The following is a 20830-nucleotide window of genomic DNA, read 5'->3' as shown; positions in this document are numbered from 1 at the left end:
TAATCGGGCTTCATTACCCGACATTATGACTCCAGTGATTTCTGTAAAGCGCAGAGTAGACTAGCCAAAGATAGCTAACTTTGGACATTCCAGCTACTGCATATGTTTCTCCATCTGGCGATGCATCTTGGGAACATTTGCAGTGAGGTCATGCTGTCTTGATCAGAAACAAATGGCACATTACATCACTGTGGCCATGTTTCCAGGCAGTCGGTCGACAAATGCAGGTAATACACGATCATTTATGAGGATACAAAAAACCATTATCTTTTCAATGACATGCAAACATGTCTTTTTTTTTAACCAAGGGGATGGGAGATATAGAGAACCCGTCCAATGCAAAAAGTTTCCCCATCTAATGTAGGATTAAAAAACATGAATGTACACAATTTAAATTTTCCAATTGTTCTTTACAGATATCTAGGGGAGAGGGCTAACACGATAGAGATGTAAAAATGATACCTATATACCGTAAATATAGTTTCACCAAAGACCTGGGTTATGGTTAGCATTGCAAAATGCTACAATGCAGCCATGAAATCTGACTATCATTACTGTATCATATTGGAGAAGAAAGGGGTTGCCATTCACAGACCTTCTGCAGAACTGATCAAAGTAGAGGTTGGCTGAGAAGTATGGATCTGTGCTGGGGGGGGAATTTATGTGAACTTCATGGTCTACATCTTGTCCAGCATTGCTTTGGGATTGACTCCCTAAACTAGAAACTGGGGAGAATTGCAAAGGAGATCTGGGAATTTAGGCCGAAAAAAAAATAAAAATAGTTAAGATGGAGAATATTTGTCTAATTTTGCACTTTCCTTGTCAAATCTCTCCAATTTTAGGTTTAGTAATTAATGCTATAAGGGTGTTCTCCAAACAGTCATACTAAGAGCTATTGTTATGATGAATCGTAACAAATTCACACAACCAAGATCTTCCCATAAGAGTTACAAAAGTCCTTTATTGATAAGCCTTTCGGAAATGCCCACATGACATAAGCCAATCATTTTTGGTCCCTGGATATAGCAGACGTGAGGATTCAGAGTCAGACTACACACCAGAAAGAAAGATGAAACGCCAGCACTAAATGGTACACACCTTAACCCCTAAATCAAAGCAAAGTAACAACAATAGTATTCTTACAGGGTTATTCAATAAATTGAGAATGGTCAGGAATTCAAAGCGAATTTCAACTTTAAAAGGACTGTTAAAGTAATCTAGATCACTTCACCTCAATTAAGTGGTCTGTAAGCAGCGGCCCTGGCGTTTTAACCCTGCAATGTAAAACATTGGGGCAGTTCCTGTTTGATAACCAAATCAAACTCTGTTGTCAATCAAATGCTGTTCTCCTAAAAGCATTGGATTGGATAATGTCATTAAGATTGATGAACTCAACTTGAACCAAGGAGGGGTGATCGCAGAGAAACCAGAAACATCAATGAAGAAAAGATAAGAAAACGTACCTTTTTCATTCACTCGGAGGGAGCCCAGACACCTACAGAATATTATAGCGCGAGGAATACACGTTTTATTCCTAACACTATAGTGTTTTCTTAAAAAGCTGAACTAAGAAAATTCTCTTTATTGGCTATACTTCCAGATCACGCACTTTGGCTTTAAATTTGTGATTCACTTAGAATTCCCGACAAATCGCACTTCCGCGAATAACCTCGTTTTATATAAAGTGCCAACATATTCTATCTGGTCCCTCTGTCCTGCCAACAGCCTTTGCCTTTCCTCCCACCCCAACATACAACTCTCATTACGTCTCTTCTCTAGAGCGGCTTCATTCTCATTTCATTCTACACGGTTTACGTTATTTAGTAAAGTGAGAATTGCTGTGAATTTAACATTTTAGGCTAAAATAGTTGAACTTGAACCACATCTATTTTGGAGAATTTATCCAGTTCAGCTATTTTGGTCTTAAATTTAAATTCACTTTGAATTCAGCATTTGTAACTTTATTAAATAACCTTGTATAGAACAATCTGCACTAGCTTCCAGTCCTTAAAATAACTTCCCTAAAAACACTTCATTTTAGATATTCTGCTAACACTGTGTCCGCCCACTACCTGCGTTAATAGTTTAACACCTTTTTACTCTCCAATTATCTATCCATTATAGAAAATATAGAATACAGATAGTTTTGGCCTACGTATTGAAATTCCCTTAGACTTCACTAATGAATCTTTATTAAACAGTTACTCCACGCACCATAGCAACATCAGTGATATAAAGTGGTCATGGTGCCGTGAGTCTGAGTGTATGTGCAGCGTTTTGCTATCAAACGTTGCACATACAGAGTTTAACTCCTTTGCTGCCGGAGGTGTAACTCAGTCTCCAGCAGCGTCACAGGGCAACACGCTTATCATACTGGCATCAGCTACCCAATGGCAGCATGCCCCCCTTGCCCCACCCCCTTGCACGCCGCCCATGTCCAATGTCTCTGTTAGCCGACAATGAGTGGGTGGTGGTACTGGAACGGAAGTTTTTATTTTAAAGTTGGTGCACCGGGATAGAAAGGGTTACTTTAACCAAAACCGTATTTTATTAAATACGGCCAGACTGTTTTTTGGTTGTAGTAAACCGTTGAAGCGAATTTCCAGTTTAAGGACAAATCATCTGAACTAAAAGCATAGCTGACTTGGAGAAGTTAGAATTCCTAACAGTTCACATTTTAATAAAGTTCATTTTCACGAGAGGCCTTCATTGATTATTTTTCATATACTCCTAAGCTTTCTTGTACTCCTATACTTGTCAAATCCATGTAACCATTGCACAACACCGCAGAATATGCTGGCACTTTAATCAAACCATTACTACATATACTTTATTACTCTTTATATCTAACACTACATTCTTTATCCTGACAAAATACACAAGTGGACAAAATATTGGGTTCCTAAATAAAGATTTGATTCTTTTCCATGATTCACTGGTTACAATAAAAGCATTTACTATGAGGCAGATGTATCATTTTCTACATAATAAAATATGCAGGCGACAAATTACAGGGGAGAATTTCAAGGGTACCACAATTTTCTGACCAAAATAGCTGAATTGGAAAGGTTTTCAGACCAAAATAGCTGAATTGGAAAAGTTCTCTTCCAGCGCAGCTATGTTAGTGTAATGTTTTCACTTCCCGTGTCAGTTCTGGACAATTTCAGAGTTCATGACTTGTATCTTTATACAAATATTTATTTGCTAAACCTCAAATTGTGTACTGTAAATCAAATACGTAGGCTCAAATACTCCGTAACTAGAGCCGAATTGGAGCCTTTTGTCAAGTAAGAAATGTTTGCCTAAATTAGAAACATAGAATGTGACGGCAGATAAGAACCATTCGGCCCATGTAGTCTGCCCAATTTTCTAAATACTTTTATTAATCCCTGGCCTTATCTTATAGTTAGGATAGCCTTATGCCTTTCCCACGCATGCTTAAACTCCTTTACTGTGTTAACCTCTAACACTTCAGCTGGAAGGCTATTCCATGCATCCACTACCCTCTCAGTAAAGTAATACTTCCTGATATTATTTTTAACCCTTTGCCCCTCTAATTTAAGACTATATGTAATTTTGTTTTAAAGTTACCGTTTATTGAAGAAGAAAAAAAAAAAAAACTTTATATAAAGAAATTAGCCACGATCAGTCATGGAAGTGGAAACGTTAACTTTAGGCTGTTTCCTCTCTACGCTCTGATGTGCAGCCTTCCCCTGTTCCAGGAGTAGTTCCTATGGTATAGTACTATACGCTATTCTGGGTTTGAAATCTGAATAATACAAACTGCCATTTTTAGGTAAATTATTTACTTCCCTTAATTTTTGTCATGAGTTTCTCTTTCACCATAAAATAAGTTCCCAGTAAAACGTTTTGTCTGTACCCTCCTTCATTCATTCCAGGCCATCATTTAAGAAATATTAAAGAGTAAAGAACCTGATCTCACTGGTATATCAAGACTGTCTTACAGGCATGTCCAACCAGAGCTATTAAAACCAGTAGAACCGACTCCATGTTTATGGCACGATTGCTCTACAGAGACACCTTAAATCAGAACATCTAGAACTCTAGGAGCCGGCAGCATCAGGCCAAGTCCATAAAACACAATCCCACAACACATCCTGGATCTTAAAATTATACAATAGACCAAAAAAAAAAAAAAAAATCAAAATCAGATTTCGCTCAGCTAATAAGACTGTCCTATTATAATGCAGTCTCCGGGAGCGGACACTGTAAATAACACGTGACAGAACAAGAAGCACGAGCATGGTTATGTACACGCGTGTATAGAGTTTAGGATAAACCATGTATAGCTATGTACAGGAAGCAGAGCAATCACTGAATCCTCGCGGGAAGCACACGTGACAGAGGAAGGATGCATGATGCAAGTATAAGTCCCTCTTCAGTATGCTTTACAGCTCTCAGAAGATGTCTCCTCCGCCCCACTCCACCAGGTACTGAACTGCCCCCTGCGTTGTAACCCTTCGAGCCAGTATGCGCGTGTCCTCCTCTGCAGATCCCGGCCATAAGCAGCCCTCTGAAGTGGAAGAAGAGGGGGGAGGGGCGATCCGGGTTCGTCCAAGAGTAGTGGGGGACGGACCTGGGGCCGTTTCGAACATCTCGGAGAGCACAGGGGCTTCTGGGGCTTCCGTCGAGATCTCACTGAGAGGGTATGGTAAAAGAGAAACAATAAAATCAGTTATTTTCTATGGGAATGCTGAGAATGTTCCCCCACCAGAAAGGTTGCAATGGTGTGGCTTGTATTCCCTTGACAATTACTCTATTCACTTTCTTTAATGAAACTAGTTTTATTTTTCCAGAATAAAATATACAGTTCTTCACATTCTGTGCAATTTATCAATTTGCTGTCCCAACCCATACAAGCACAAGGTAACACTTCTAGAACAATGCTTTTATTTGAAATCAAAGAAATGGGAGACGGCTGCACTGGGCTCACCATAAAATACCAGGTTCTAGGCTTGGAAGCCTCCCCCAGACAAAGATGATTGACAAGTCGTTTGTTTCGTAACAACCTACATCAGGGATAGGGAACCTTTGGCCCTTCAGATGTTTTGGACTACATCTACCATGATGCTTGTACAGCCATAATGCTGGCAAAGCATCAAGGGAGATGTAGTCCAAACCATCTGCATGGCCGAAGGTTCCCCACCCCTGGCCTACATGGTGGGACACTCACTGGTGTGTAGGTAGTGTAGGGCAGGGCAGAACTGTGGATCTTCTCATAGAAATGGGTTTATGTTGACTGTTTTGTAAAATTGGAGAAAAAAAAAGACTCATGCTAGAAGCACCATGTTAGGAGCTGGCAACGGACTATACTTGATCAGCCTATCCACAGGCCATCACGTTACTGGTCGGTACTGGAAGGCAACAATGCATGATCTCGTATGTCTACTTCTAACGGTAATCAGCACTCCCTGCCTTGTTATAGAAAGTCATGCACAATTTTCACTCTTACCCAGACTGCAGAGAAGCAGCTACAGACCCTGATGTGTTTGCAGAGGGATGGAAGGAGGCAAACATCCTAATGGGAGGACTAAAGATAAAACAATTATTCATTTAATCAATCCACGGTAGTATTTTCAGATTATAACAAAGTGGCTCAGGTGGAACCACAGACACAGATTTTGGAGTACATTGTTCAACCTCTTTAACTCAGCTTTCTAGATTACCATTTACAGAAATAATAAAAGCCCTTGTTGTGGACTACATTTCCCATGATGCTCAGTAACCATACAGCAACTCATGTACCAATGTTTAGCTGAATCGTGTAGTTATTCAAGTGAACTCAGGAGCCCAAGTGAGTTCCACTTAGTGTGAATATTTTCATAGTCTTAAAGGACAACTATAGCATTAGGAATACAATGCTGTATTCCTAACACTGTAGCGTCCCTGTACCCTCCCCGGCACACAAAGGGTTAAATAACCCTTTAAACTCTCACCTTATTCTACATCCGAGGTCCCTAGGTGCTGGCTTCTGACTCATCACGAGGGGGAACATAATGCGCATGCATTAGGCCTTCCCCAGAGGAAAGCACTTTATTAATGCGTTCCTATGGGGATTTAGAAGATGCTGGACTTTCACAGACCATAGTTTCACTAGTTAAACTAGTGACACAGCAGGAAGTGCTTCTAGCAGCTGTCTGGTAGACAGCCACTAAATGCAGTCTTAACACTGCAATGAAAACATCTCTCTAAAACTACAATGTTTTCAGTTGCAGAGTTCAGGGACACTGCACCCAGATCACAGAATAAAGTGGCCTGGGTGCCTATAGTGTCCCTTTAAGAATGTCAGTGGTCAATAAAGTGACATTTTATTCAAAAATCATCTTAAGGGTTTAGTACACTTTCTCCTCACCTCTGCAGGCAGCGTGTTCCTATGCGTCGGAAGTTGTAAGTGCTACCACGGTATCCCAGATACTCCTGGTGGGGGCTTAACGGATTCTGTATCACATCCTGCAAAAGATGCTCACACATTACTTTCAGAGACAACAATCACCTGTAACAGGCCATATTTTTTTATGGTGCGTGACTATCTCAGACAAAATGTACAGGTCTTCCAAGGGGTTTATCATCATTAGAAACCAATATTGTCAAATTAAGTAAAATCATACTTCACCCATTGATTTTTTTTGTACTGGTATGCCGGCAAGAAGACACTTTCAAACGTTAGTTTTAATTGATTAATTCGAAAAAAGTTCCTGGTAATCTTCCAACCAGTAGATTCCCAAAATTTGGTTAATTCACAAACAAACCGAATCATCAAAATGTAAATCCTCGTAAAAAAAATTGTTTTACATTGAACGATTTGGTTAATTTGGGAATGAGCCGAATTCAGAATCTATTAGTTCTACGATTGCCAGTAAATCTATTCGGATAAATCGCTTAAAAGCAATTGCCTTTCAGATTGAAACAATTATACACATTTAAACATATTGTAAGGCTGAAAATGTATCTTGGATTGAGGAAGGAATATGTTATGAAAATAATACTAATTTCAGTAAAAATCAATACTAATTACTATAACTACTGGACATATAGCAATCTGAATGTCTGGTGGAATCACCATAGTTTGCTTGTGTTGATCAGCCAGTTACTAGCCACACCAAATCCGTTGGCCAGGTTACCTGGTTAACCTAGGTATCCATTACCTGGGTAAGTGCTTGGCGCAGACTCCGCCTCTCTCTCTGTGTTCGCTGCTCTATGCTCTGCGTCCTCTTTCGGTCTGGGGGGCGTTTCAGGGCCCCCATTCTCCCTGAAAGGGAACTGCAAGAGATCTTTATGTCCGCTCGCTGGGGAGGGGAAGGGAAATACGTAATGCAGCGTGATACTTAAATAAAGCGGGGGCTGACAAACTGATCATATGGAGAGCGAAATACGTGACCGTAAAAGCAGGTCAGAGTCCCTCACCTTACGCAGGGGGCAGGGCTTCTTACGTCTGTCTCTCCTAGTCTCAGTTCTGTTGTCTGAGGGGCTGGAGGTGGGACGCGGCTCTGAAGCCCAAACAAGCACTTTTTCTTCTTAATCTCTTTCCCAGAGATGAACCTGTGTGTGGCACAAATGAAACGCTATTTAAACCATACATGGAGCCAATTCTGCTGGTATAGGCAGAAAGGCGCTGGAAGGATATCTTCTCATTTATAGCTCTGCTTAAACCACAAGATTCAATATCCAAAGATGCACTTAGCAGACACAGTTTAGCAAATGTGTTATTCTCAGTAAACGGAAGTGAAATCTTCACACTAACTGCCTACCATAGCTTACAGATGAATTCAGTAGTGGCAGTTTCTTGCATAATTATATTGATCCCAGCACAGATGTAAAAATAAACTCAGTGTATACATGGCATTGAACTCAACATGTCACTATAGACTTTGCAACATCAGCAGTTCTCTATAAACAGACCAATAAAACCAGGAGCTCTCTATAGACTTAACCGTTTTTCATAGATAATAAAATAATGCCCTACTGGCATTATTCTATATGTCCCCCCACTCTCCCCCTAGAAAAATACAAAAAAATTGTTTAAACCCCTTAATGACCAAACTTCTGGAATAAAAAGGAATCATGACATGTCACACATCTCATGTGTCCTTAAGGGGTTAAACTAAAGTTTACTTACCTTAAGCCAGCGCTGAGTGAAGCTACCCGGTGCTGCTTGGCACTCCCAAGTCTGATGTCTCAGGGGCCACCCAGAGGTCCACTCATAGGCTTCTAATATAAAACCTTCTATTAAACCATTTTACCGGCTCAGGGTTTATGTGCTAGCTCAGAATCGGCAAGGGAATGGGGACTGGGAAGAAGGAGGGAAAGGAGAAGTGGGAGAATGGGTAATCAAAAAATTAATGGAGGGTACATGGAGAAGAGAGGGGTTAATTCAGGGTGGGAGTGACGGAGGGGAGAGGAGAGCTTCTCTTACGCAGTTGAGTCTGTTGCCAGGATGCAGTGCGCATAAGAACAGACGTTGGCAGCCCGGAGCACAGTTCTGGAGAGACTTAGGTCTCTTGTGCTGGGGGTGCAACATGCCCCCAGAACATAATTAAAATTAACACTGCATATCTAGACTCCTACCCGAATGACCACTTTAAAAAAGCAGAAGTGGTTGGAGTAACCCTTTAATACAGAACATACAATTCACACCACAGTACCCCATCCACTGCAGCAGCTTTCTATAAAAGGTATTTAAATGGGGGAGAATCTCCTTCAATTCAGGCACATATTAACTTAACAGAAACATGAACAGCAGCAGTTTAACAGAGATTGGCGAATACTCCCATGAGGAAGAATGTCGATTTTATTATGACTTGGTAACCTGCACACGGATGGGCGTTTTTAGTATTTGACTAGATGAAATGGAAAGTTGCAATATACACTGTGTCCATAACCTGCCTGGAAATAGTAAACCAAATACTCGCAAAGTGACGGCCTTTCTCCAGCATGGGACAATAATGCACATGAGGGGCTCGGTCACACACTGAGGCCAATTGGAGATAGAGGATTCCTTACCTGTCCTTCTGCCCAGTGAGGGCGTGCAGCAGATGCGAGTATCGCTCGGACCGTGGAGTATCTGTAAGCTACAGAGGGCAAATCATCATACAGCAAGAATTGAACGGTGTATGTATCCATAGAAATATACAAAGTGCCTCCTTGCACACAGAAATAACCCAGATTACAAATCATTAGGAGTGCAGAATAGAATTTTACATATTAATCGAGATGTTTATCCATATCAAACATTTGGTGTTTAATTATTCGCTGAACACCAGCTTTGAGTAAACTAAACTCCAATGGCAAAATGGAATATTTTAACCTTCCTTCCACTGTCCTCTGTCCCAGTGTCCATCATACAGAGTGGGGGGGACAGAGCCACCCGTACTGGATGCTGGCTGATGTAAGGTGATTAGTGTGATAATCTGCACTTATTACATTAAATTATATCATTAATAAGTAGAGGTGCAAGTCAAGGCCATATGTAGAACCAGAGGATAATGAAAGCTATTTATAGTATTTAGTAACGGGGTATTCCGAGTGTATACTTGTAATGCAGCTGACAGCTCCATTTTGCAGACACTAAACACCTAGATTGTTGCTATCGATAAAGCACCAACATATTCAGAGGCATCGTACAAAGGGTAAACGATAAGCGTAATAGTGACAAGAACATGAGCTGATAACAAAGAGCTTACACCTCTTCTATAAAAATAAGGTGAATGGAATCTGGTAAAATAATATTACTGGTGACGTATGATGTTGCTGATAGTGTGACTGCCACGTCAGAACGATGTACTTCCTAAAGCAGCACTTACCTCTCCTACTAGTAAACTATCCCAGTTCTCGTTTACAAACGACAAAATTTCCCGCTCAAAGTCAAAATATTTCTTCTTACAACAAATACTTAGATGATACAGGACAAGGTGTGAAACGTCTACCCTATAGGTGGGATAGAAAGGAATCATATTACACAAACAGATTCGAACAGACAGGTTAAGGTGAATAAGGTATTAGTCAGCCATCACAGAGTTATAATATCCTGTAACAGAGACGTCACAGAGTATGGAACAAAATTATAGTTTAACACGACCAGCATTCAACTATAAATATGTGACAATGTGAGTAACGCAGCCTCCTTGTAACCAAGCGAGGGGGTGACCTGAGACGGCTGTGCCATCATACCTTCGCCGAGCACGGTAAAAAGTGTTTTATGCTAACCGTGCAAAGAAGGAAAGACAAGGAGGTGCAAATAATATGCCAAGACAATGACACACACACAAATTGAAGGCATGACAGTGACAATTCATCTACAAAAATATGAATGGAAAACACACACTCACCATCCCAGGGGAAGTCTCCAGGCGTTCTCTGGACCTCTGGTACAGACAGAGCACTCAAAAATATAAAACCTGGTAAAAACATGAATATACAGAAAATAAGGAGAGTGGAAGATGGACAAAGTGATAAAAAAAATTAAAGGGAGATGGTGGGGGGGGGGGCAGGAGAAAGAAAGTACGAGAGCAAGTGAAACGTGAGTGGGGCAGGGTCGAGAGAAACGAGAAATAAGAGGAAAAATAAATATGAAAGACAGAAAAGATGTCAGATTATAATATATTATAAAAGGTGACAACACATTATTGTACAGAGTAAAAATAATATACTTCCTTCCCACTGAAATGTCTGCTTTGCCCAAATATTATAAAGGGAACCATGACAATTTGACGATGCAAAGTCTAGCAATTATCTGGGCTAGACAGAAAACCACCAAATATATGCATCATTATGCACGAGCATTCTCTGTGCGCAAGAGAATATATTGTGGAAAGAGGAAGCTAGCTTACAGAAGGCATCTTCTTCATGAACAGAACAATACAATACAATACTGTGAAGAGCTGTAGTAATAGCCATCAAAATAATAAATAAATAAAAAGTTAAAAATCTGTATTTACTGAGGGGGTTATGGACAGAAGGGGACCTATAGAAATAACAATTGTTATTTTTGTGACTATAGGTTCCCTTTAAGATTTGAGAACCAGTCAGCTTCCAGGAAGGGAGAGTAACACTTGAAGGCCATGTGACAATTAAGATGTATCCCATTATCAAATACACACAAATGGGTTTATTATCTAAAGTAAAATATAAAGATTGTTTGTTTCTCTCCTTCTCTGCTAGTTTGTTCTGAAGGTATGTCAATTCACCACAATTCACAGTTTAGAATGAATACCAAAATATGCAGTATAAAGATTGCACAGCTATGTACAAAGTGAGGACTGGTCCGCTGATGCCCGCGATGATCTACACACCTGTCTCCGTAGAGTAGAGGTTTGCTCAGACACTGGGTGCAAGCCTCATGAAACCACTGTAAACAGCGACAGCATTGTAGCATCTTCATGTTCCATCTGTGGGGAAAGATTTTCGTGTGTATATACACATGTATGATAAAGCACACATATACACACACTGACCAGCACTTTCACACCACCCATTCCTCACCCTGCTTACTTAATCCATACTTACTGTCCTGGACCCCCCCAGACCCTAAAAAAAAAAAAAAAAAAACTCCCCCTGTCCACTTGTTACTTACGCCATACTTACTGTCTTGGACCCTCCCCCTCAAACTACACCACAGACCCGTAAATAAACCTCCCCCTGTCCACTTGTTACTTACGCCATACTTACTCTCCAGGCCCCCCACAGTAGCAGTAACACTGCTGTTTATTGGTTAGATGCAGTGGGTCCCACTCTAAAGATTTCAGCTGATAGGGCAGAGACAGCTTCATATGCAGCATGGATCGTGCATAAGGACCTTTCTTTAGAGCGCCACCTCTCTGCGAGAGCAAGAAAGACAGGAGATGGTGATATCACCAGGTGTGTATGGAACGGTGAGGAGCACGTCAGGCAAAAGTACACAAGAAGGAGCAGGTACCTTGGTGGCCACAGCAAAGACACACTGTCTGCACATCCACGAACTGCCAGGACAGTCTGTGTCGCATGGGACATTGGGAACGTGGCATTCCTGGTGGTATGCTGTAGGAGCAGACAGCCATATTGTCATAATACAATGGACTGCGAGGTTGCATTGCAGACAATACGGACATCAATCTTACCGTGTTTACATTTCCCACAGTGTACAAGTTTGTTGTCTGGGGTACACGCCTGAGAGTTGCACACACAGCACAACTGCTCCTTTCCAGGCACGGCAGCTGTGGGGAAATAGAATCAGGGGAATTAAAAATATCTGGTACTCTTCTTTAGTTCTAGGAATTTCTTTTTAAAAGGGACACAGTAGGCACTATAAATGTTCATCTCATCCTATTGATTATAGTGCTTGGAGTCCCCTGGCACTGTCTCACCATTATGCCTTAAACCGCTTCCAAACAATTCAAGGCCAAGTAAGGGTCTCTGGTCACCCACACCCCAGCCACTACTGGAGAAACGGCTAAGACAGAGATTACACACTACCTTCTAGCCATACCAACTCATACCAGCAATGGGCGCTGTGATAAGCTGAAAGTAATCAGTTGACATGCTCAGACAATAAGAGACATCCCTTGCTGTTCATCCCAAAGCTTCATTATTAGCCCAAGCAGCAACCATAAGGCCCTCATTTAGCAATAAAACCGGTTTAACACTGAATGGAAGGAAGGGGCCAGAGGACACCAGACACATACTATTTTAATCCGATGAAGCAGCTAAATAATGTTACTTTAAATGACACCTAGTGCAGGGGTAGGCAACCTTCAGGACTCCAAAAGTTGTGAACTACATCTCCCATAATGCTCTTACAGCCATAATGCTGGCACTATTCCCCAACTTATCGCTCTAAGAATGAAAGTCTGAGTTGGCCAGGCTGGGAATCAAACTTTTGGCCCAACGTTCTCGGTCTCAGTACCTAAGGAGGCACGTCAAGCATCTTTCTCCTCTAGAGCTCTGCAAATGTGAAATAACCGTACAGCAAACAGCCAATCTGCCACCATCCCGAAGTCCCCAAAACATCTGCACCCATCTCCCATTATTCAAACAATGCAGATCTGTATGTCTTAGAAAACTGTCCCCATGTGTAAATATGGCACACGCTGCAATGAAATGAATGCTTACGGGGGAATATGTCCTTCCACAGGACTGAGAACTGAGAGTTATCTTCAAAGCGAACAAGACACGTCTCCTGTGCACTGTCCACCTGTAAGAGAAATCATATGAGGGAGGTAGACATTTAGGAAGGTTCGCACCTAATATTTTTCCACCTTGGATATTTTGGCCTAAAATTAATTTTCTTGTGAATGCTCCACAGTTCCTGGTTGAGTGAGTAGCTCACACCTACAAAAAAGCACCCACACAGGAATAGACGGTCAGATGCATGCTGGTTAAAGGGACACTATAGTCACCAGAACCACTATAGCTTAATGTAGCGGTTCTGGTGTCTATAGCCTTCAGAGAAAAGGGAGTGTTTACGTTGGTGACTTGGAACACCTCTAGGTGCAGTCACTCAGATGGCCACTAGAGGTGCTTTCCAGTCCTACACTCCGCATCTGCCTGCTCTGCATGGAGACGCTGAACACTTCCCAAAGAGATACCCTGCTTCAGTGCTTCTCTATGAGGAGATGCTGATTGGGGCAGCATGACATTTTGCTGCGTATGCACAATAGCCTCCCGAAAGCCTTTGATAGGCTGAGATTATTAAGATTGATGATCTCAGACATGGAGGCGGGGCCAGCCGTGGCAAGACCAGTGCAGAGTTTGAGAAAAGGTCAGTAAAATCACCTTTTAACTCCACAGAGAGGGGCTGGGGACCTAAATATTTATTCCACCACTATAGCGTTCCTTTACTATTATGGATGGTACAAGGTCTTAGTAAAGATAAGTCAAAGGCTCCAAGTGAGCTTCGTAAATAGCTTGAAGAATCAGTCTAGGCACTATAACCACAGTGTGATGTAGTGGTTCTGGTATCAAGAATACCCTTCTGCCATACCCTGGGTAAGAGTCAAACCTTTTTCGGGTCCAAGTATCTCTGATCAACCTCCTCTTCTGAAGTAGGTAAACTGGAAGATCCTTCTTCGTAGTAGATATATCAAATAGTTTCCAACAGAATTAATGTCACTAAAGCAGAATTAGGAACTTTCCCAATAATTAAATCAGAAGAGGAGGCAGGATTGGACATGCACAGGGGACCCAGGTAAGTGGAAAATGGTTTGAAACTGTTTGACTCTTAAAGGGACACTCCAGGCACCCAGATCACTTCTGCTTATTGGAGTGGTCTGGGTGCCAACTCCCACCACCCTTAACCCTGCAAGTGTAATTATTGCTGTTTTTATCAACTGCAATAATTACCTTGCAGGGTTAAGTCCACCTCTAGTGGCTGTCTTTCAGAACACCACTAGAAGGGCCTCAGTGTTCTTAAAACCCAAAAAGTCTTAAACAACGCTGGACGTCCTCACGCTATGCATGAGGACCCCCAGCGTTACCGGAATCCCCATAGGAAATCATTGAATAATGCTTTTTCTATGGGGAGGTCTATTGCCAGGCATGCGGATTAGGTCTCCCCCGGCGACGTCAGCCGTGGAGGCGGAGCCTGACTCAGCACCGAGGGACATCGGCGCTGGATTCAGGTAAGTCACTGAAGGGGTTTTAACCCCTACAGCAACATGGGATTGGGCACTGTAGGGTCCTGCCTGCGGTGCCAGGAAAACGGATATGTTTTCCTGGCACTGGAGAGTCCCTTTAACTAAGGAAATACCACAATAGAATTTTATTCACAATGAGCACTACAGCACACTGTAGTGTTTATAGTGTTTAGATTATCCCTTTAATCACAGCTGCACCATGATTTTTGAAATAAAGTACATTTAAATGGGACATTATATTTTCTTGTATGTTACCCAGGAAAAGGAACTTTCAGGCACGGAGAAGTGCAAGATCGGTTTAAGGGAGTATATCAATAATTATGAACATAATTTATATTTAATTCCAATTTCAATAACAGAAGAATGCCAACCTGCCCACCTCTCTGTCCCAATGTCTCATTCAAATCTTACTGCAACTAAAAAATAGATTTCACTAGCGCTAGATAAAGTGATGACGAGCAAGTGCCAGAGAGACACAAGAAATACAATAATGATAGTTACTAGCTAAATCTCACAAGGATTTTAGCAAATTTTCATGAATTCAAACTAAATTTAAAATTTTAGGTCAAAACAGCTAAAATTTTTAAGAACAATTCCAATTGGTTTATTTTGGCCTAAAACACGAAATTCATGTGAAATTCCTGACGATTCATAATTTAGTGAACAATCTTGTCCTTGACTATAAGATAAAGTTGAATAAACCAGGTCACCTTCTTGATTATTCCCAGATAGAGAAGTCCATCTGTCCAGCGTGCCAGGACATCCTGACCTTCCCAGAAACGAGCCAAAGTCTGGAACCGTGGCCTTTTCACCAGAGCAGGCGTCACCCTTGGACTAGCGGGCGTCGTACGGTTTGGTCGGGTCGGGGGCTCCCGTCCCTCCATCACACATTGTCTGTATGCAAAAAAGAAAGAGGGCGAGTGGTGGTTTCCAGGAGATTGTAACAAAAGAGAGACATTAGAAATTAGAGGATTCCTAGTTAACAAACGTCACCTCTGACATTACTTTACACTTGGAACCGTGTGAAGGTGCATAGCAGCTGAACATTGCATCTAGATACGCCATTTGAATTCATTATGGAAGTGACCGAGTAGTCCCATACAAGTTATGGGTTTGTTGCACATGGAATTCCTTGTACTATGACTTGTTACAGCTTTATTCACCATATTGTGAATTTTAAGCATCTCAAAGTGAATTTCATCATTCAGGAAATTCACTTTGGAATCCCAACAATTCATTTGGTACTGAATAACGGAGAGCATGCCTGCAGAACCCATAATGCATTACTCTGCCACACAGTGAAGATTAACTTACAATATGGAATAAATATAAGTAGTAGCAATATTGCATATAAGAAAATCCAAAATTCATATAAACAAAAAAAAAACGTGCAATCTGTGACTGATACAATGCCTAGAAATGGTCTCATAACTATGGACTGTTAGCAAGAATGCACCTAGTGGGAGACACCCACCTTTAGCCCATCAGTGGCTTCCCCACATCAGATACCCAACGTTTTACAGTAGAATATACAAAAGGTTACAAACGTTTACTGGCTTATATGCCAATTATAGCGTATTGATATCCAAATAGCAAAATCTAGGCTAAGACAGCCAAGACTACAACAGAGGTGGAGAATTCTTCCAAATCTGCAATTTTGCGGTTTTGTTTTTAATCCACAACAAGTAGGAGTCATTTAACTTTCATAAATGCCCATATGGAGGTTTCGCTGTTTTTTTTCCATTTGAACGCACATGTGGTTATTTAATTAGACAGTTAGACTTGTAATAAATTGTGCATTTCACAATTTTGTCTAAAATTGGCAAAATGAAAAAAGAAAAGATGACTTGGAGAACTTTTAAAGTATAACTAGTGTGACATAAAATGAAAATCCACTCTGCATTCTCAACAATTTCCACTTTAGTGAAGGATGTTCGCAGTTTAGAACGTGTTTTTGGCAACCCACCCCTGTGCTGGTCAGACCTCCAATTCAGAATGTCTGTCTTATAAAAAGTAAGACTGCACTGGGGGATTAGTTGATGACTTAAGAAATAAGTTCACTAAATCAATACTGTAAAAAATGTAATTACGGTACACAGTACTTGCATAATGAGCATTCGGGGTAAGGAGCGCGTCAATGAAAAGTGAAGATGTCCAACTCATCTTGCAGGGAATTAACCTCCTGCTGTTTTATGACTTTATTAATTAACTTTGCATAGCAATATATCAAGGGTTAGCCTGAAGACCTGGGTTCGACCGACCTCGATTTATAGTAGACGTCTTTCTCCCAAGTCTCTATCCTACAGTAATTTTTGGCATTTTCCCAATTTACACACCATTAGCCAATTAACTCTGCATCTTTAAACAGGAGTTAATTGGGTAATAATGTTGATCATTATCTCGAGAACCTAACGTCCCTCTAGGCAAGAAGTTGTGCAGCTCACGTTCCAGATGGAAGTGGCAGTACTGAACGCGCCAACTCTTGACAGCCACACGTTCCAGGACTGTATGATAAGATGTATCATACAGCTAAGTGAGCCATAGAACCTATTAATCATGTGTAAACATGGATATCAACACTAATCAGGCACTAACAATAACAAAAAATTATTATATCTCTTCCATAAAGACTATGGTGCTAAACTTCAAATTACGGCTACATTTTTACAAATCCAAGTATGTTTGGGACATTGTGATTTTTTAAAGCTAGCGTAACTATCAATGGTAAGACATTGTCATTTTGTGACCGAAGGAATCTTATGTCCCAACTTTTTCCATTCTAATTTCTGCTTCACACAATCCAATGTGCATCACAAATGAAGGATGAGAATCAACAATCTGGATGAACGGAGCTGATAAAGAATTGATGCTTATTTGTGTAGAATCTATAATAGTAAAAACTACAGTCTCCTGATCTGCTGGAACAATGCTAGATTTAACAAAGGATACAGACAGTCTATGAAACGGATTTACATTGATGGCTGTAATGAAGATTGGTGGACCACATATTCTAATCATGAGTGTCACATACGTGGCATGCATAATCACGTGAAAAAATAAACATGTGATATATTAAAGGTGCAATCCCGCCTTTAAAAAAAAATAAAAAAGAGAAATGAGAGCACGCAAAACATTCAGAAAGGTTTATTTGCACATTTAGCACATTTCACCAACACATACAAGTCACAAATTGAAATACATAATTTTACCGTGACTCGAAAGGACGCCACCTGAAAAGAGAAAAACAATTCAACGGCACACAGCTCTATATATAAAGCACAGAAAGACCAATATTAGGATTGCACCTTTAATCGGTTACCAGAATTAATGTGTCAATGTCTGATAAAAATAACAGGCTGTATGAGACTCTACTAATGCGTGGTGTGCGTGCAAGGCGCATTCTATAAAATGAGGTGAAGCTGATGGAACGGATACAGTGTGAAACGCGTAATACATGAAACGAAGATTTTAATTACAAAACCAGAGAGAGGAACAGTTGAGGCCTGGCAGATAGAAATGGTTTACTTCACCCAATATTACGCTAATCTCTTTTCCATTATGGCGCTCTCCTACGGGGTAGGTCAATCAATGCCTATAACTTTTCTCTAGGTTTCATTTCGGGATATCAGCCTGTTCTCGTCAGAAAGGCTAGACAAGATGTAGCCACAACTCCCATAACCCCAACATTGTGCGCACATATAAGAGCGCCAAGGGGGTTCTAGCCAACAGGGCAGCCTGCTTTTACATTTTGGTAGAGATAAAACCTCCAGCATGCACTATAACTCAGTATATAAAAACCTAACTACCGTGCTCCTATATTCACACTGGCCACTGCTGGAGAAGAATATACTCAAAAGACTCACAGGTCAAGTCCGGTATTAAATAAAGCATTTCGTCTTGTCCTGCCTGTTGGGTTTTTGTTTTATTTTATTTTACTTTAAAAAAAAAAAAAAAAAAACCTACATACTCCAATACTGTGTATTACTCTTGCGCTAAATTAATTATCGGGTTTAAATATATATATATATTTTTTTTTTTAATAAATTAAATATATAATCAATCTGCTTCCTCTTACCATAAATTGGCATAAATCAGATTTTTAGATGAAAAAAAAATCTGAAATTTTAAAATGACTCTAAATGTAGTGAATTTGTTAAAATTAAATAATCCCCCCAGCCCTCAGTGTTATCTGAAGTTGCCCCTTTTCTCCCATTATCCAATGTATTGCCAATGGAGTGAGTATATTAACCCAGGCATTGGGCAGATTAACCCCTTCCTGCCCGGCCTTTGTTGCAGGGTGTGTGGGTGGAGGGGATGGAGGGCTCTATGCTAATTTGCGGTTATTGTCATTTTATTGGAAGCCAATGGCCTCTCCTGCGCCTGTCTCCCTCTCATGGTAATTGGCCTCTGCTGTTCCTCTCTCACGGTGCTCCCCTCACCCCGGGATCCCCTCAGATTCCACCCCCGGCTCCTCCTCTTCTTCTTGCCCTGGCTGTGGCGCGGTGTCTGCCTCTTCTCCTCTCCCGGGGGGGTCCGGGCAGGGGAGCGTCCTCCTTCCTTCTATCCTCGGGCCGCACCTCGGCCCGAGTGACGCAGCAGCCTAAAGGCAGGAGGAGTCAGCCAACGACCCCGGCGACGTCACCACACCCACCCCCCGGAGCCAGCCAATCGGAACGGCTCCACGAAGCCAAGGGCTGGTCGGTATTTCGCACCGTTCGCCAATAAGGGGGCGGGGCGAAGGAGAGGACGCCTGTCAAATGCGGCAGGAAACGCGTTTCGCCTGCCTTAGCCAATCGCAAGAGGGCAAGTAGGGAAATGGGCGTGGCGCAACGGCCACCAAATGACTGGGCGGGAAAACTTGTGTCCAATCAGAAGTGTGGTCTGGAAGTCTAACTGTCCCTTAGGCTCCTAGGAGCATTTCAGCATTAAAGGGACAGTTCAGGCCAAAGTTGGACAGTTCTTGTTGTGGTTGTCCAAATGTGTTTGTGAATCAGTCTGTGTAAATAAAATACTTTGGCCTTGGGATACAATACATTTTAGTTGCATAAATGATTAATTAGTCACCTAAAATGTCTCAGAAAAGCACCTCACCCCTGGCCCACCCCATTCACACACCTACAATTAAACTGTCCCACTGTTTTCACTGTAAATATTGGGAGCGATGTTTATTAAAATTTGCCAAAATACCCCAGAGCAAAGCAAAATGGGACCCCTTTCAGAATCTCAGAAGTATAATTATGTGAATTGCATGAGGATGTAACATACACAATACAAACAGGAGATTGCGTTGTGTAGCGGCTGTGTAACATACAAAATAGAAACATTAACAGCACCAAAATTTACACTCTTGGCACCATAAGCACTACAGTCTGGTACTATTTGGCTACTGTCAAGTGTGTAGTTCAGCCAGTCGAAAGCTTCCAAATTAATACAAAATTGACATCGCTAAACCAGAAGTGTAATTTTTATATGTCGCGGGAGTCTGGGAACCGCTGGCTTTGTGTCATACTGCTCAAAAATGGTTTTACAAAGAACTGAAGTGCTAACAGCTAAACCAGGACCATAAGTACTATACACAGAGTAAAGGTAAGGTGTAGAGGGTTCCTTGGATTGTGTTAAACCATTCTAAAATGGTTTGACAGAGAACAGGCTGTAGTAGTTTGAGGTTTAGGTTATAATTAAGCATTATATCATCTTTAACTTAACCCTAATTCTAATTTATTAGTGTACTCACTCTAGTACAATAATTAGACAACTTAACAGTTGGATCAAAAAGGTACAGTATCTATAAATAGGTACAATGGTAATGTAGCAGGATGGACATTTGCAAGCTACTTTTTATCCCGTATATTGCCTGTCAGTATCTTCCCTCTGTTATTTAGTGTATTTTCCCCCGGTTATTTCGTGTGGTTCTTCTTCGGCCATTCAGGAGACTTCATACGAACGGAATCCATTTGTCTCCCAAACAAGGACCACCCCTGTGCCCCAATAGAACGTTAACACCAACCACTTAAGTGCGAAACCGCAAGGGAAACAATTAATGAATGCTTCTCCTTGGTGGCCGCCATGTCATATAACCGAACACGTGGCTGAGAGAATGACGGCCATCTTGTCTCCCAAACGAGGGCAGCGGTCGCCGAGTGCCTGGAACTGTTTTCGGCTAGGCACTCGCGCGGACACTGGTAAACATTCGACCACTGCCC

The 20830-nt window shown here is 41.4% G+C and overlaps 1 protein-coding gene across 2 annotated transcripts; it reads right to left on the bottom strand.

Moving 5' to 3' along the window:
- Nucleotides 1–935: 935 nt before the first annotated feature.
- PHF1 (PHD finger protein 1) lies at nucleotides 936–19314 on the bottom strand. Of its 2 annotated transcripts, XM_063431581.1 has the most exons (15): nucleotides 19067–19309; nucleotides 15338–15521; nucleotides 13105–13186; nucleotides 12114–12209; nucleotides 11933–12033; nucleotides 11686–11834; nucleotides 11310–11405; nucleotides 10347–10415; nucleotides 9822–9945; nucleotides 9022–9089; nucleotides 7426–7560; nucleotides 7167–7281; nucleotides 6374–6471; nucleotides 5474–5551; nucleotides 936–4659 (listed from the first exon to the last, which is right to left on the bottom strand). In XM_063431581.1, exons 2-15 carry the CDS (start codon nucleotides 15509–15511, stop codon nucleotides 4419–4421), a joined length of 1626 nt encoding a protein of 541 aa, XP_063287651.1. In that variant the 5' UTR covers nucleotides 15512–15521; nucleotides 19067–19309; the 3' UTR covers nucleotides 936–4418. The 2 variants fall into 2 exon arrangements, with proteins under 2 accessions (XP_063287651.1, XP_063287652.1); XM_063431582.1 differs by lacking the exons at nucleotides 936–4659; nucleotides 5474–5551; nucleotides 6374–6471 and having other exon boundaries at nucleotides 7190–7307; nucleotides 19067–19314.
- Nucleotides 19315–20830: the final 1516 nt, after the last annotated feature.

The sequence above is a fragment of the Pelobates fuscus genome, chromosome 9, assembly GCF_036172605.1.
Source record: "Pelobates fuscus isolate aPelFus1 chromosome 9, aPelFus1.pri, whole genome shotgun sequence".
NCBI classification, from domain to species: Eukaryota; Metazoa; Chordata; class Amphibia; order Anura; family Pelobatidae; genus Pelobates; species Pelobates fuscus.
The sequence above is the reverse complement of the archived record's forward strand: the minus strand, read 5'-3'. Positions and strand labels throughout refer to the sequence as shown.

Bases quoted from the DNA above. Each gene is read 5' to 3' on its own strand.
- PHF1 (XM_063431581.1), bottom strand. From the start codon at position 15,511: ATGGAGGGACGGGAGCCCCCGACCCGACCAAACCGTACGACGCCCGCT. The intron at 12,210-13,104 runs GTAAGCATTCAT...ATTTCCCCACAG, and splicing joins GTGGAAGGACATATTCCCCC to CTGCCGTGCCTGGAAAGGAG. The intron at 11,406-11,685 runs GTAAGTATGGCG...CTTTCCCCACAG, and splicing joins TACTGTGGGGGGCCTGGAGA to ATGGAACATGAAGATGCTAC.